This window comes from Lipophrys pholis, assembly GCF_963383615.2.
Source record: "Lipophrys pholis genome assembly, chromosome: 20".
Classification (NCBI taxonomy): Eukaryota; Metazoa; Chordata; class Actinopteri; order Blenniiformes; family Blenniidae; genus Lipophrys; species Lipophrys pholis.
Window position 1 is genome coordinate 527,831 of NC_137648.1, and position 18,235 is coordinate 546,065.

Genomic DNA, 18,235 nt, shown 5'->3' on the forward strand with positions numbered 1-18,235 from the left:
AAAGATGAGGATGCAAAGCACAGACTGGAAGTAGGCCTGCTAGGAGCCACATGGTTTCACCTGACGACACCGAAGCCGATAAAGAGGAGTGTGTTTCCACTGCAGCAGCAGACACTCTGACAACCATGTAGTTAGTACGCCGGGCCACGGGAGGGCGCTGTCGCTTGATTTTGTAATGAAACTACACCGACGTGTGTGCAGAGAACAAGACACATAAACATGAAGAAAATCAAGAGATATTCTAACCTAGTAGAAGGTGGACCATGTTGCTGATACACACACACACACACACACACACACACACACACACACACACACACACACACACACACACACACACACACACACACACACACACACACACACACACACACACACACACACACACACACACACACACACACACACACACACTCCCAGTCCTGTTTGTCATGGAGAAAGCAGGCGGTCTGAGATGGATCGCTGCACAAACAAATGTTTGTTCTGCCCTTCACACATCCCCCCTGACACACACACACACACACACACACACACACACACACACACACACACACACACCTGTGTGTGTGTGTGTGTGTGTGTGTGTGTTTTTCCTATTTAATAAATAGGAAAAACACACACACACACACACACACACACACACACACACACACAGGTGTGTGTGTGTGTGTGTGTGTGTGTGTGTGTGTGTTTTTCCTATTTATTAGAGGATTTATGATGTTTTTGTTAATTACAGTTATTATTGTGCGCTTATTGTGGTTTCAATGGTTTATAGTGGTGTGTGTGTGTGTGTGTGTGTGTGTGTGTGTGTGTGTGTGTGTGTGTGTGTGTGTGTGTGTGTGTGTGTGTGTGTGTGTGTGTGTGTGTGTGTGTGTGTGTGTGTACCAGCTGTCCACCAGTTACTGCTCTATCTATCCCTTTATCCACCAGATAGAGAGAGAGAGAGAGAGGGGGGGGGTAGATAGATAGATAGATAGATAGATAGATAGATAGATAGATAGATAGATAGATAGATAGATAGTTGAGAGAGATACAAATGATGGAGCTGTCAATCATTGAGAGGAGGTCAAAGGTCAATGGCAGGAGGCGGGACTTTACAAGCCTTGTAACACAAGAGAGGAAAGGAGGAGGAGGAGGAGGAGGAGGCAGACCAGATTTAATGAGAGATGGATTGATGGAGGGATGAAAGGAGGGGTCACATGATTTATTCAGAGGGGAGGAGGATTAGGAGTGAAGACTGCCACCTGAACCACACCCCCCCCCCCCCCCCCACATACACTTCTGCAGAGTCTCTGAGGACGCAGGGCAGCGGGTTTGAAAGGCTGTTAATTGTCACCAACACGACTTTAATCAGATTTCAGATTACCCCCCCCACACACACACACACACACTGCCCTGCCCCCCGGGGTGTGTGTGTGTGTGTGTGTGTGTGTGTGTGTGTGTGTGTGTGTGTGTGTGTGTGTGTGTGTGTGTGTGTGTGTGTGTGTGTGTGTGTGTGTGTGTGTGTGTGTGTGTGTGTGTGTGTGTGTGTGTGTGTGTGTGTGAATCAGGGTTTGGCGAAGCGGTGAGGTCATTAGCGCCAAGTCCCATATGTTGCCCGCAGACACTGGATGGAAAACCCCTGGGACACACACACACACACACACACACACACACACACACACACACACACACACACACACAATTTTGATATTGATTTAATAAATAAAAACTTAAATAAATCAAGTCTAAGTGGAAGTTATACAAATAAATGAATGAACTTTTAAAGTTCCTAGAATCCAGACAGGAAAATAAAACTCCAGTTTTATTGGTCGATCCTCTGATACGTAGTGAAAACCCTTCTGGAGGAAATTCTTCTTCACACTCACACAAACACAAACACGTATTTCCACGTCTCAGCGTCACGGAAACGGCCGAAGACTCCGGAAGCAAAATCCTGTTTGTTGACTGAAACTTGAGTCTCTGGAAAAACGATCAGCGATCAGTTTCTCAACATTTCAGACTTTCCTCGAGGTTTCAGGACTTCCTTTGAGAACGTTTGTGCTGGAGCGGCCCTGACGCCATCTTTGATATCCCAGAATCCCTTGCAGCAGGTTTCTGAAGGTGACGTCAGTGAAACATAAACAGTTTGATGGTTCGTTCATAGAAGTGAGACCTTTTATGGGGAGTTTATTTTAAAGATTTCTTCCAGTAGAGTAACTTAATGTTCCTCCTCCCTCAGGGATTTTATTTATGTTGGATTTATGTTTATGTCGTTTCATGTTCATGAGTCAAACCTTGAGGTTTTGTTGTTTCCAGTAACACTGACGCTGGAATTTACCCACAATCAGTGAATGCATCACAGGCAGAAACCTGTGTGTGTGTGTGTGTGTGTGTGTGTGTGTGTGTGTGTGTGTGTGTGTGTGTGTGTGTGTGTGTGTGAGGGGACTCTCCAGGGGAAGCCTGATGAATAAATAAGCACAGAAGAAGAAATAGCTTGGTTCCCCCCCCCCCCCCCCTCCCACCTCCCCCCTCATCAGTGAATTAATGAAGACATTCGTCCTCCTCCCCTCCCCCTCCCCTCCTCCCTCCATCTCTATTAAAACCTCATTCCTTCCTCTCCATCCATCCATCACCCCTCCTCCCCCACCCTCCCCCATATTTCCAAACTTTTCATTTCTTTAATAACCCCCCCCCCCCCCCCCCACCTCCTCCTCCCACTCCTCACCCACAGCTCTCATTAACTCTCTCCCTCGTCATGCTGGGCCTCGGGCAACACATATGGCAGTCACGCTTCCACACCATTAAATAACACACACACACACACACACACACACACACACACACACACACACACACACGCACGCACACACACACACGCCAACTGGTGTCCCCTGTTGCCTCCTGGAGGAGACGAGGGTCCTGCTACTCGTTTAATCCTCCCCCCATCCCATCCTCACCCCACCACACACACACACACACACACACACACACCTTCCCTCCCATCACATGTACTGACCCCCCCCCCCCCCCCCCCCGAGAATTAATTCTTTGCTCTCTTTGCCGGCTCTTCCACCTCTTCATCGTCTCTCACTGTGTGTGTGTGTGTGTGTGTGTGTGTGTGTGTGTGTGTGTGTGTGTGTGTGTGTGTACTGTGGGGGAGGAGGGGGAGGTGTGAGTGGAGGGTTGGGGGGGGTGAATGAGTGGTTTCCAAGGCAACGGAGCCACACTGCCGCAGTGGATGTGTTGGGGAGGTGGAGAAGGTGAGGAGGACCGACAGAGCGGGAATGAGAACAAAGGTGTGTGTGTGTGTGTGTGTGTGTGTGTGTGTGTGTGTGTGTGTGTGTGTGTGTGTGTGTGTGTGTGTGTGTGTGTGTGTGTGTGTGTGTGTGTGTGTGTGTGTCATTACATTGAATTAAAGTCACGCCGATGAAAACGTGGAAGCAGCGTGAGACGACAATGTTTCTCCATCAGTACTACAACACTCACACACACACACACACACACACACACACACACACACACACACACACACACACACACACACACACACACACACACACACACACACACACACACACACACACACGAAGTGCAGAGTGATGCGTTCAGGTTCCAGAGGAAAAGAGAGGGAATGTTAAGTCAAAGGTCAAGCGTCCGACCTCCCTGTCACTAGTCCGTGTCCCTGACAAGGGAGACACCAGGCTCCTCTGTCCTGAAGCCAAAGTACTTCATATAGTACTTCTAGTACCTGCTTCTTCTACAAGTTACCACCTTGTGGATGTATCAGCTCTCTCTCTCTTTCTCTCTCTCTCTCTCTCTCTCTCTCTCTCTCTGAAGAGAGGAACAGACTGGAGGATGAACAGACTGACCTGCAGCTCCCTCCTCTGGTGGGGCAGGAAACTGCAGCTCAGACTTCCACACAGTTCCAGTTCTGGAGACGATCAAACCAAATCTTTAGTTTCATTCCAGATTCATTTCCTGGTGGAAAAGCTTCAGCGACGACGGCCAGTAATAAAGTCGAGACTCCAAACGAGGTTTTCTGAGAACAGAACATGAACGTCTTTACAGCCTGTTGGACCTCCTGGATTTGATTTGTTCTCCTGAAAACATGGACCGACCGACCGACCGACCGACCGACCGACCGACCGACCGACCGACCGACCGACCGACCGACCGACCGACCGACCGACCGACCGAAGACTCAAGCAACCAGCAATCGATCCAACCAGTCATTGATTCATCCAACCAAGCAACCATAGATCCAAGCGAGGAACCATCCAGCCATCCAACCACACCCCCAGTGTTCTCTGAACAGAATCTACAGTGGTGTGAAAAAGTGTTTGCTCCTGTTAAAACAGAACCGTGGTTCTTCACACCTGAGTGGAATTTCTGATCCCTGCTCACCTGTCCTCAGTCTAGGAACCACTTCCAGAGGACGTCGACCAAACGGTCCTCAAAGCGACAGACATCCTGCAGATCGAGATCCAAAGAAATTCAGGAACAAAAGAGAAAAAAAGTAACTGAAATCTATGAGTCTGGAAAAGGTTCTAAAGCTTTGGGACTCCAGAGAACCACAGTGAGATCCAGTGGAGAACACGTGGAACGGGGGTGAACTTCCCCAGGAGTGCCGGCGGGCGCAGCGAGGACTCATCCAACAGGGGGCAGAAGACCCACAACAACATGGCACCACCTGCCTCAGTCAAGGTCAAAGGTCACGACTCCACCAGGACAAAGAGACGGGGCAGGAAGGTTCCAACACCAGAACCACGAAGCGAAAAGAACATTCAGGCTCGTCTTCAAACAGACAAACAACCAACAACTTTCCAACAAAGTTGATTAAGTTAATTAAATTTTCCTGTCCATTTATTTATTTATTTATTTATAGTAAACATAGAACAATTAAATATGTGATATTTATTAATTATTGTAATTTGTATTGTAACATAACTAAATAATAAAATATTTTTTTTTTTAAATTAATCGATTTCACTTTAATATATTTCTGAAAAAAAGAATTTTGAGGGTTGATAAATCTCATGATGTTATTATTGCCCTTCTTTTACTGTAAAAATAACATTATGAAAGTCTGTAATGGACGGTAAAGTTTAGCAAAAACTCAATAATGCCTTTAACATTAAAAAATAATATATATATATACAGTATATATAACTACATCAGAGGAGTTGTGGTGAACATAAAGTCTTTCTGAACCATAAGAACTGGTGTGAATGTGACGTTACACTAGTTCAGCTGTGGAGCTCCTCCAGATGTGGTCCAGCTAAAAACACAGAGACGAGTCGGCATCAAGGAAAGTCCACAGGTCCTGTTCTTCACTCGGGAAGTGTTGAAGCAATCATGTGAAAGATTTTAAAACTGGAGAGAAAAACCATCAAACACAAAGTGAACCTCGACCGTCTGTCCTGAAGTTTGAACACTGGAAACATACCGGCTGTTTAAAACCTTTCACACAGATATTCTAGAGGTGTGAAGAGGAGAGTGGACGGCCTTATGAGGAGAGACACCAAGATATCAGAGGAAACAGGACTTTGGACACTGCGGTCCTGCACCGTGTGAGGAAGCTGTACAACTTCTGAACGTCCAGGATGAAGATTGTTTTCAAAAGGATTCACAACCAACTTCTGAGAGAATATGAGAGCTGATGTTTTGGTATAAATACATCAAATATCCGACAGTGAAGAACCGTCACCTCCTGAGGACTTAATGCACTATAGTGTGTGTGTGTGTGTGTGTGTGTGTGTGTGTGTGTGTGTGTGTGTGTGTGTGTTCTGACCAGAGTTGAGCAGCTCCTGCTCCATCACTCCGCAGCCCAGCACCTCCATCCAGTCGCCCTGGAAACGCACCTCCATCTCGAAGGAGGGGTGAGTGAAGGGGAAGTAACAGTCCACCCAGCGCACCTCCAGATCTGAGGAGGAGGAGGAGGAGGAGGAGGAGGAGGAGGAGGAGGAGGAGGAGGAGGAGGAGGAGACAGACCATGATGAGGAGCAGATGATGAAGATGTCTCCCTCCCTCTCTCAGACCCGGTCCTCACCTCCTCCAAACAGCTGAGTCACCATTCTGCTCAGCGTCTGCTTGAGGTTGAACTCCAGCAGCTTCACGGCCTCCAGGCTGTGCGTCTCCTGCTTCTCGGGCGTCCGGCGACCTCCCGTCTCGAACAGGGACAGCTCCTCGCCACAGCTCACTGAGGAGAATAGCTGGACAGGAAGAGGACAGGAAGAGGACAGGAAGAGGACAGGAAGAGGACAGGAAGAGGAGAAACACATGCAGAACGTGAGGAGCCGTGACGCAGAACCACCAGCAGGGGGCAGAGCAGGAGGACCGCTACTGCAAGAGGAACTTCAATACACTATTAACTGGACTGACGGCTAAGCCCCGCCCCCGTACGCAAAACAACCAATAGCATTCAACTACCAACTCCCCAGCATTAGACAGCTTGTCCGACTCAGCAATGGTAAAAGGGGGGGGGGGGGGGGGGGGCAGTGCCAATGATTCATTCAATCTGAAAAGTTTGGAGTAACGTTCCATTTAAAGTAAATCTGTCACAAAATTTATTGTTTTCGAAGTAAAAGTCATTGTTCCTGAAGAAATGTAAGTATATAAAAAGGTTTAGAAAAAAGTAAGATTTTTCCCCACATAATTTTAATTAAATCATTAATATTTGTGTCCTTCAAACAATTTCATTTCTTGAAAGAATAAAATATAAAATAATAAAGACGCCTGTATATTAGTTTTTAAAAGTTAGTTAAAAGATAACTTTTCCCCTGATTAAATCATCACAGCTCACTAACTATTTTCTTTACAAACATTTTTTTTCTTTCTAGTTCTAGAGTCTCTCTATCTCTGGGTTCACCTCGTGGTTGGAGAAGAGTCGGACTCCTTCCATCTGGTGGAAAACGGGGGTAGTGACTGGCGTCGATCTCGTCCCGCCTGTAAACGTCTCCGGCCAATAGGAACGCGTCCAGGCCGGATCGAACCAGCTCCGATTGGTGGGCCGACGTGTGAGCGCGCAGCATCGTCGTCCTGGCAACAAACAAGAAGTTAATCACCAACATACCAAACAGCTAACGTACCAACCAACCAACCAACCAACCAGTAAACCAACCAACCAGTAAACCAACCAGTAAACCAACCAACCAGCTAACGTACCAACCAACCAATGTACCTATCAACCAACCAAACAACCAACCAGCTAACGTACCAACCAACCAATGTACCTATCAACCAACCAAACAACCAACCAGCTAACGTACCAACCAACCAACCAACCAGCTAATGTACCTATCAACCAACCAACCAACCAGTTAACGTACCAACCAACCGACCAACCAACCAACCAACCAACCAACCAACCAACCAACCAACCAACCAACCAACCAGCTAATGTACCAACCAACCAACCAACCAACCAACCAACCAACCAGCTACCGTACCAACCGACCAACCAACCAACCAGTAAACTAACCAACCGACCAACCAACCAACCAGTAAACTAACCAACCGACCAACCAACCAACCAGTAAACCAACCAACCAACCAACCAACCAACCAGCTAATGTACCAACCAACCAACCAGGTTCAGGAGAAGCAGAGTCTGAAACATGAAGTCCCTCCAGGGGAAGTAGAATCTGGCAGCATGAAGCCTGTCGACCAGTAAAAATCTATAAATGTTATAAAGCTGTTATAAGCTGCAGGGTTCAAACCCTCTGAAAAAAGTAGCAGCTCATAGTCTGGAAATTACGGTAACTTTTGATTCTAATAAACTAAACTTAATTAAAATGGCTCTCAGATACTGCAGTACCAGACAAACTACTACTAGAGAAGTACACAAAGTAAAGTAACTGCAATAAAATGACGGATTCAACCCGACAGCTGACCAGAAGGAGCTGGCTGTCCGGGCTCTGGTGATGTGGCTCACCTGTTCAGGTAATAGTTGTCTCCTCGTTTCCTGCTGGGGTGGTCGGGGGGGATCAGCAAACTGTCGGGGGACACCAACAAAGACAAACGTCTCAATCTGCAGGGATCAAGACGCATTTCAATCTGCTATTTTGGACAAGACGTCACCTGTCGAAGTTCTGCTCCACCGTCACCACCGGGCTCAGGGTGTCGTGCACGGAGAAGAGCGGGTTCCCCCAGCGCCCCATGTAGGCACTACAGGAAGGTAGAACTCTTTATCAGGGTAAATATGAGCAGCACAGGAGGAAGGATACTCCAGATCAAACTGTGGGATCTTTATATATAGCTATATAACTATCTTATAGCCTGAAGTCACAGACCCGGACCCTCTGGGTCCACAGAGCCAGAGGAGAACTCGCTCTGCTCCTGAGCTAAATGGCTGCAGAGCCTCCTGAGGTAAGCGACAATGCTTCCACAGCTAACATAGCTATATTGTTAGCATTAGCTGGGTCACTAGCATTAGCATTGCTGAGCTGTCAGTTTAATGACTGATTCACTCATGGAGTTGAGCTCCAGTTCCATCAGTCAGTTACAGCTGAAGTCCGTGACGTTACCGTAGAGTACCTTTAAGACCCTGAGGTTAATTCAGCAGGCTGTGTGGTTACCGTGGTAACGCTGTCTGAGGCCTGATTGGTGGCTTACCTGTAGAAGTGAGCTTTGATTCGCTCCTTGATGAGCCACAGAGGGTGGTGCTGCTGGTTGTGCAGGTTGTGTCCCACTTTGGACAGGATCCTCGCCGTGACGTTGGTGAAGTCGTCTCGTGGGTACGAGCGACCCGACACCTCCACCGAGTCCGGACCAATCACGGGCTGAGGGGCGTGGCCATCGCTGCTAAGGCGTCGGCGGCAGGGCGACAGGGGTTGGAGGGGTCGGGGTCGGAGGCGAGGGAGGAGCGAGCGACGGAGTATCATGATGACGAGTCCATGGAGCTGGAGAGACACAACACAGTCTTCTGTTGGGGGGACGGCTCTGGATCAGTTGGTAGACTGTCGTCTTTCAATCGAAAGGTTGCAGGCTGGATTCCCCACCTCCCCATGTCCACCTGTCAAAGTGACCCTGAGACTTGAAATCGCAAACTGGAGTGTCTGGAGGGTTTGGAGGGTCTGGAGGGTCTGGAGGGCTTGGAGGGTCTGGAGGGTTTGTGAGATTGTATAGTTTCGAGGCGTTTCAGTGATAGTAGGGTTTAGTTTATTTGGCGTGTTTGGAGGTGATGGTATATGTAGTATATTTGGCGTGTTGTCTCTCGGGGGTTGTCTCTCGGGGTTGTCTCTCGGGGTTGGGTCTCGGGGTTGGGTCTCGGGGTTGTGTCTCGGGGTTGTCTCTCGGGGTTGGGTCTCGGGGTTGTGTCTCGGGGTTGGGTCTCGGGGTTGTCTCTCGGGGTTGTGTCTCGGGGTTGTCTCTCGGGGTTGTGTCTCGGGGTTGGGTCTCGGGGTTGTGTCTCGGGGTTGTGTCTCGGGGTTGGGTCTCGGGGTTGTGTCTCGGGGTTGTCTCTCGGGGTTGTGTCTCGGGGTTGTCTCTCGGGGTTGTCTCTCGGGGTTGTGTCTCGGGGTTGGGTCTCGGGGTTGTGTCTCGGGGTTGTCTCTCGGGGTTGTGTCTCGGGGTTGTCTCTCGGGGGTTGTCTCTCGGGGTTGTGTCTCGGGGTTGGGTCTCGGGGTTGTGTCTCGGGGTTGGGTCTCGGGGTTGTGTCTCGGGGTTGTCTCTCGGGGTTGTGTCTCGGGGTTGTGTCTCGGGGTTGTCTCTCGGGGTTGGGTCTCGGGGTTGTGTCTCGGGGTTGTGTCTCGGGGTTGTCTCTCGGGGTTGGGTCTCGGGGTTGTGTCTCGGGGTTGTCTCTCGGGGTTTGTCTCTCCTCCAGCGGGAGGACGTCTGTCTGTTTGCTGAGCTCTGCGGCTCGTCTTCACAGGCTGTTTGCTGTTTGGGAGTTTGTACATCAATCAGGAGGCTTCAGTGTCGACATGTACCGTTTGTAGTCGGGGAGAAAAAGAAGGAGTGAAACAATGAAGGAGTGAAACAATGAAGGAGTGATACAATGGAGTGAAACAATGAAGGAGTGAAACAATGAAGGAGTGATACAATGGAGTGAAACAATGAAGGAGTGAAACAATGAAGGAGTGAAACAATGAAGGAGTGATACAATGAAGGAGTGAAACAATGAAGGAGTGAAACAATGAAGGAGTGGAGGTCAGACGAGGGGAGAACTTTCTGTGTCACTACAATCAGGCCCAAACCAGATGAAATGAAGGGAAAACGAGGCTCCGCCCTTTTAATGCGTCCATCATCATTTATCCTCTGACACCATCGCCCTTTAATCCAGCACTCAAATATTTGTGCACACACACACACACACACACACACACACACACACACACACACACACACACACACACACACACACACACACACACACACACACACACACACACACACACACACACACACACACACACACACACACACACACACACTCTCAGGGAGCATCCCTGAACAAGACAAAGGGTGTTGCATTGCAGTGGCATTGCAGCAAAATGGATTATTGTTCCTAAACCTCTTGGTGTCGTTTGTTCTACCTGTGCAGCAGGTGTGGTGTTGATGTGGAGCGAGCGGGTCAGAACAGACGCCTCACACACTAAAACACACCGGGAAAAAAAAATGCAGGCGGTGTTTGCAGAAAGTACGTTTCAAGGTCATCTGGACTTCAGCAGAGTGATGGAGGTGGAGAGAGGAGGCCGATCAGCCTGCAGGAGGCGCCGCCCGTCCTCCGAGGAGCATTAACACCGGGAAAGGTCGGCTCCAACGCCGTGGGATTAAAAGTGCGCGGCTTTCATAATAAAGTTCTCTGATTCCAATGTGAGAAGAGCAGAAAGAGTTGGCTTCAATCAAACTTTGATACGATGGAGGTCAAAATCAAGGTCTCACCTGGAGTTCCACAGGGCAGCGTTTGAGTCTCCCCCCCCCCCCCCCCCCCCAGAGAGACTGACTCTCCTCGGTGCAGATTACAACAGTGACGGGAAAAAAAGATCCCGGTACCAGCCGGGCCCAGTGGAGTACTGTTTTAAAGGCGTCAATACCGCGATACCAATACAGTACCGGTATACAGAACAACCCTACCTGAATGGGAGCATTGGGCTGAAATAAGTTCAGTGTCACTCAACAAATCTTATATTTCTGGTACTAATAATCAATAAAAGCCATTTAATCCAGCATTTAAGAATGTTTGATCCATCCATCAGGCCCGACCTCTGGACTTCACAGCTTAGAGCAAGGTCACCTGGTACTTTTCTTGATAAGGTAAAGAATACTAGCACCACCATAAAGTAAAGCTGCCCTTACTACACGCAGTTACTTATGTATTAAAGGTCGATTTTAATGTTCCTGTAAAGGTCGAGATGATAAAGCTTGGAGTCCACTCACTGTTAATGTGATCCATATATTGGTTAGATGATGACTGGGAGAGCTGCTCTGCTAGAGATAATGCTGGACGCCACGTCGGCACTTTATTACATACTGTGTGTGTGTGTGTGTGTGTGTGTGTGTGTGTGTGTGTGTGTGTGTGTGTGTGTGTGTGTGTGTGTGTGTGTGTGTGTGTGTGTGTGTGTGTGTGTGTGTGTGTGTGTGTGTGTTTACAGAACATGTGAGTGTGCGGAGGCGTCCATATGAGGATGTGCGGCGGCGGTGTTTGGCGCCATGGGATCCGACATATGGTGCTGATCACATGTTCAGAAGAAGGTCAGTCCCAAAGAGAGAAAGGAATGAAGAACGAGGGAGCGAGAGGAGCCAAGATGGAGGTGTGGAGAGGTTTTAATAGAGAAGGAAGAGACATTCTTTAATTCGGCATCATGAGCTCAGTCTGCAGACGTACGGACGTCCACCACTGCTCCTGTTATATATTGTCTGGAAATGTCACATGACCTTTTGGCATCAGGCAGCATGAAGGACTTCTTCACCTGTTCCACACCATCAGTCCTCAATCACGTCCTCAGAGAGACGCCACGGCAGCGGCGACTGTGAGCGGGACGATTGCAATGAGAAGAGTTAGGATCAGACAACTGGCCGATCCACACCACGCCACGGAGTCAAGCATTAACAGAAAGCTGAGGTTGCGTTAGGGGGTCTGTTGCATCGCCGATGGCTCACAGCTCCACTGCTGAATAAACAGAAAAGGGAAAAGCTACGAAAGTACGGAATTCTGAGACTTAAACCTCTGAGAGGGCCGAGTTCTGAACGGAATGTGGAGCTGAAAGCAGCCACATCTAATATAATCTAATATAATCTAATATAATCTAACATAATCTAATATCATCTAATATCATTTCATATAATCTAATATCATCTAATATAATCTAATATAATCTAACATAATCTAATATCATCTAATATAATCTAATATCATCTAATATAATCTAATATCATCTAACATAATCTAATATCATTTAATATCATCTAATATCATTTAATATCATTTAATATCATCTAATATCATCTAATATCATTTAATATCATTTAATATCATCTAATATCATCTAATATCATTTAATATCATTTAATATCATCTAATATCATCTAATATCATCTAATATCATTTAATATCATCTAATATCATTTAATATCATCTAATATCATCTAATATCATCTAATATAATCTAATATAATCTAATACCATCTAATATCATCTAATATCTAATATAATCTAATACCATCTAATATAATCTAATACAATCTAATACCATCTAATATCATCTAATATAATCTAATATAATCTAATATAATCTAATACCATCTAATATCATCTAATATCTAATATAATCTAATACCATCTAATATAATCTAATACAATCTAATACCATCTAATATCATCTAATATAATCTAATATAATCTAATACCATCTAATATCATCTAATATCTAATATAATCTAATACCATCTAATATCATCTAATATCATCTAATATAATCTAATATAATCTAACATAATCTAATATCATCTAATATAATCTAATATCATCTAATATAATCTAATATCATCTAACATAATCTAATATCATTTAATATCATCTAATATCATTTAATATCATTTAATATCATCTAATATCATCTAATATCATCTAATATAATCTAATACCATCTAATATCATCTAATATCTAATATCATTTAATATCATCTAATATAATCTAATATCATCTAATATAATCTAATATAATCTAATACCATCTAATACCATCTAATATCATCTAATATCTAATATCATCTAATATCATTTAATATCATCTAATATCATCTAATATAATCTAATACCATCTAATATCATCTAATATCATCTAATATCATTTAATATCATCTAATATCATCTAATATAATCTAATATCATCTAATATAATCTAATATAATCTAATACCATCTAATATCATCTAATATAATCTAATATAATCTAATACCATCTAATATCATCTAATATCTAATATCATTTAGTATCATCTAATATCATCTAATATAATCTAATATCATCTAATACCATCTAATATCATCTAATATCATCTAATATCATCTAATATCATCTAATATCATCTAATATCTAATATAATCTAATATCATCTAATATAATCTAATATCATCTAATATCTAATATAATCTAATATCATCTAATATAATCTAATATCATCTAATATCATCTAATATCTAATATCATTTAATATCATCTAATATAATCTAATATCTAATATCATCTAATATAATCTAATACCATCTAATATCATCTAATATCTAATATAATCTAATATCATCTAATATAATCTAATATCATCTAATACCATCTAATATCATCTAATATCATCTAATATCATCTAATATCTAATATAATCTAATATCATCTAATATAATCTAATATCATCTAATATCTAATATAATCTAATATCATCTAATATAATCTAATATCATCTAATATCATCTAATATCTAATATCATTTAATATCATCTAATATAATCTAATACCATCTAATATCATCTAATATCTAATATAATCTAATATCATCTAATATAATCTAATATCATCTAATATCATCTAATATAATCTAATACCATCTAATATCATCTAATATCTAATATCATTTAGTATCATCTAATATCATCTAATATAATCTAATATCATCTAATACCATCTAATACCATCTAATATCATCTAATATCTAATATCATTTAATATCATCTAATATCATCTAATATCATCTAATATAATCTAATATCATCTAATATAATCTAATACCATCTAATATCATTTAATATCATCTAATACCATCTAATATCATTTAATATCATCTAATATAATCTAATATAATCTAATACCATCTAATATCATCTAATATCTAATATCATTTAATATCATCTAATATCATCTAATATAATCTAATATCATCTAATATAATCTAATACCATCTAATATCATTTAATATCATCTAATACCATCTAATATCATTTAATATCATCTAATATAATCTAATATCGCAGCTTTTTTTCACAATAAAGTGCAGCAGAAGCAGCTTTAGCTTCGTCGCTCACGTCTTTTTAAGAGTCCAGTCAACCTTCCAGTCAAACTCACTCAGAGACGGCACAGAGGGGACGCTGAGGACGTTTAAAATCCAAGGACAAATGTCTCTGAAGACAGACGTCCACTGGCCAAACACCAAATATATTATGGAGGAAACATACATCTATATATATGATATATTTTAAACCAGTATAGCTGCTCTAACCAGGGCTGGTAGTTAGTTATCTCCAGAGAACCGCAGCAGGAGGACCAACAGGTGGAAATTGTTTTTCCAAAGCAAATCTGGAATCTTCATTTTAGCATCGACAAAATAAAAAATAAAAAGAATTGCTCCCTGCAGGTACCTGATGCCCAGACAGAGAAATCCAAAATGGAGGACGTCAGGAAGACGGACATTGAAACACATTTCAGGCTGAACATTCTCGTTTCTGCTCAGCCTGAAATTCACCAGGAAAACCAGTGGGGGGTCTGGTTTGGTAGATTGTTCACTCCCTCAGGTGTGTTAGCAGGTAAAAGCCTGTGGGTGCACGCCGATATGTCCCCTCAGTACCGGAGGGGGGACCCTCACAGGAGGTTCTACTGGACATTCCACCCTGGAACCTTTTCTAGTGACGCTGTCATGAAACTGCTGGAGGACGTCCACTCAGCGTCTGTCCTTCTTCACTCACCGTGAGTCACTATTACATGTCCCGTCCGTCCCTCTCTCTCCCTCTCCCTCTCCCTCTCCTTCCCCCTCCCCCTCCCCCTCTCCCCCTCCCCCTCCCCCTCCCTGTGTAAAGGTTCCCTGACATGACTTTGTTGTCGCTTTATAAATAAAGTTGAATTGGATTGAATATTTGACAACGTGTCTTCAAGTGAATATATATCGAGTCGTTGGAAGCGACACGCTGTAATTGCGTTGTGCTTGATTGCATCCTTCTCATTAAGTGCTGAGAGCCAATTAAGAAGGACCGAATGAGGCGAGGCTGTGATTTCCCAGAGAACTAATGAAGCACCAGGTACGTCCAACGTGACAAACGACGGTGCAGCAGGCAGATCAAATGTGGAGCAGCTCCGGAGGAGGACCAACGTGACTCATCATGTGTGAAAGTTGTCGAGAAAATCCCTTGTTTGGTTGCCAAGAAGTTGTTCTGACTAACCAGCATGGCGGCGGCCAACCGCGAAGCCGCGAAGCGACTTCTGACGCCGCCAGCTGACGGAAGGTGGCAAACGGAGACGCCGCCAAGGACGAGCTGCGGCGCCCCCGTCCAACGAAAGACAAGACTGTAAGACAAAATTCAATTAAAAATAAAATCCCCTTTTGCTGGTTGTGAAGTCAAAGAGACGGGGACACGAGGCCGCGGTGGCAACGGCGCCGCCGTCTGGAAGGAAACCGCGGGACAAACGCCTCACATGCACCGACCCGGCGGTCGCCAAGGTTACACCAACGCATCGTGAGCACCCAGCCGCCCGCACGCACTGCAGGGTGCAATTTATCACCTCTCTCTATCAGTGTGTCACTTTTTAGAGGCTGAATGAATCTGCACTAAATCTGGTGTGTGTGTGTGTGTGTGTGTGTGTGTGTGTGTGTGTGTGTGTGTGTGTGTGTGTGTGTGTGTGTGTGTGTGTGTGTGTGTGTGTGTGTGTGTGTGTGTGTGTGTGAGTGGCTGCAGAGCCTCCCTAAGTAAGCACCAATTTATGCTTACAGTTCAATGTTCGGAGGGAATAAATTCACAGTGGTCTGGAGTCGTATTTCAGCGACTCGCGGGGGAATTTAATTTACAGACGCTCGTCACTCCGGAGGTTTTGTTCTGGAAAGTCCACATTTAAATAAGTGGCAAACTAAACGTAACGTCCGATAAATGTCCCCTCTGACATCAGGAACGAGCCAGCCCTGTTCTCTCTCTCTTTTAAAGGAGCGGCCACAGGAGGGCGCCGTTCACACGAGGCTTTCAGGACAAAAGGCTAAATATTTGCAGGGTTTTGTGTTCTTTTCCACGACAACGGCAGTCAGAGCCAATAACAACACAACGTTCTGAAAATGGCTCCCAAACTGGGACTTATCACCGACGGTCCCAGAACGCTGCACTGGGCACCACGTGAACAGTTCTTCTGCACATGCTCAGTAGACTGAACCGAGGAACTGATGGGGGTCAAGGGTCATACTCAGGGCCTGTCCACACGAGACAAAACGAGCCTTTATTTCCCCTCGACGTTGTTCTGATAAAGTTTCCCGTCCACATGGCACCATGAAAATGACTCAAAACGACGTAGTACATAGGCCTGGCCTTTAGGTGGCGCTGTAACTCTGCCACAGAAATAAATCATAAAGGAAGAACACAGAGCATGAAAAACAGAAATCCAACATCCCGCCAGGTTAAACCACGTAGCGTCAGTAGCTAGTTGTTAAGCGGCGTCGCGGAGAGCGTCGGGGGTTATCGGGTCGAGAGGCGGGGCAGTGACATCATCGATCTTTCTGTCCACGGGTCGAAGCCGAGGCGGAGTTTTCAAATTTCAGGCGGAAAAATGGAGGTCGCACCGCGAGGACGACCGACCAAAAACAATGGCGACATGAAACGGCGATGGCGTGTGGGCGGGGCCTCAGGGACCCACAGCGGCGACCTGTTAGCTGTTAATAGTAACCTGCAGTCAACTGGAGTAATATACGAGTTTTTTGAAAGATTACAAGGGAACATTTTAAGGATGAATATTTTTATGATACTTTCTAGTTTTAAAATTCACTCCTATTATTTAACTCAGGTAGAAGTGATGTTTTCTACACTTCTAAAACAAGATGGTCGCACCATTTTACAACCTCTCCTGGATGTAATGAGAGTTTAATTAAAAAACTAAACATTCTAGAATCTCTGCGACATTTAAAAACTGTAGGAAAACAAAGTGAGGTGAGCGACTTTTTAAAACCTTCGCCAGCGACAGGTAACAGTTTGAATAAATGATGTGACAGTGATATTTGCAACTTGTCAAAATCCTAATATAACATACAGGATTATTAATCTGGGCCTGGGCTCACTACTACTCAGACAATCAACGGTTTGCAGGATTAACGATGGATTAATTCAGTTTTCATTCTTCACAGGCGACATTTTCATGGAATCACATCTCACAGTGATTCCCCCCCCCCCCCCCCCCCCCCCCCCCCATCAGAGGGCGTCCCTCTCTGGCACGAGGATCACGTCCTCATGTCTCCCGCCTCGCTTCCTGTTCACGCCGCGTCGCTCGCCAACACGTACGTACGGTTACACAACCTGCCAACATCGGACGGTCCCTCCGAGCTCTGGAAGTACGCAGAGCGGCTCACAACAACCCAGACGCTGAAGAAACGATCCAGCAGAATGAAAGTAGATGGAGAGGTATGGAGAGCATCCAGAGCATCCAGAGTACCCAGAGCATCCAGAGCACCCAGAGCATCCAGAGTACCCAGAGCATCCAGAGCACCCAGAGTACCCAGAACATCCAGAGCAGACTAAAGGGAGCTGAAAGAGGAACGTGTCCGTCAGAGGAGAATGAGCGTTGTGGTAAAGTTCAGTCCTGTTTTAGTAGCAGGCAGCTGCTGCTGATACCTGTAGAACAGCTGTGAACAATTTGTCTTCTTCTACTTATGAATAAATGAACGTATGAGCTGCAAACAAGCTTTATATAGACTGAATACTCGCTATATATTAACTGTATACAAGCTATATATAAAGTGAATATTAGCTATATATAAACTGCATATGAACCGTATATGAGCTATATCTAAGTTGTATA

At 44.7% G+C, this 18,235-nt stretch overlaps 1 protein-coding gene across 1 annotated transcript in view; it reads right to left on the reverse strand.

Annotated features, from left to right (window-relative positions):
- The window catches only part of fars2 (phenylalanyl-tRNA synthetase 2, mitochondrial), a gene marked incomplete at its 3' end in the record, with an annotated part of 50,936 nt that extends 38,982 nt beyond the window's left edge, over nt 1-11,954 (reverse strand). The window contains 8 exon segments of the mRNA XM_080489928.1: nt 5,774-5,905; nt 6,032-6,194; nt 6,851-6,898; nt 6,900-7,020; nt 7,916-7,975; nt 8,062-8,148; nt 8,596-8,882; nt 11,895-11,954. Coding sequence (XP_080346054.1) covers nt 5,774-5,905; nt 6,032-6,194; nt 6,851-6,898; nt 6,900-7,020; nt 7,916-7,975; nt 8,062-8,148; nt 8,596-8,864 — 880 coding nt within the window. The 5' untranslated portion in view covers nt 8,865-8,882; nt 11,895-11,954.
- Between the last annotated feature and the right edge of the window lie 6,281 nt (nt 11,955-18,235).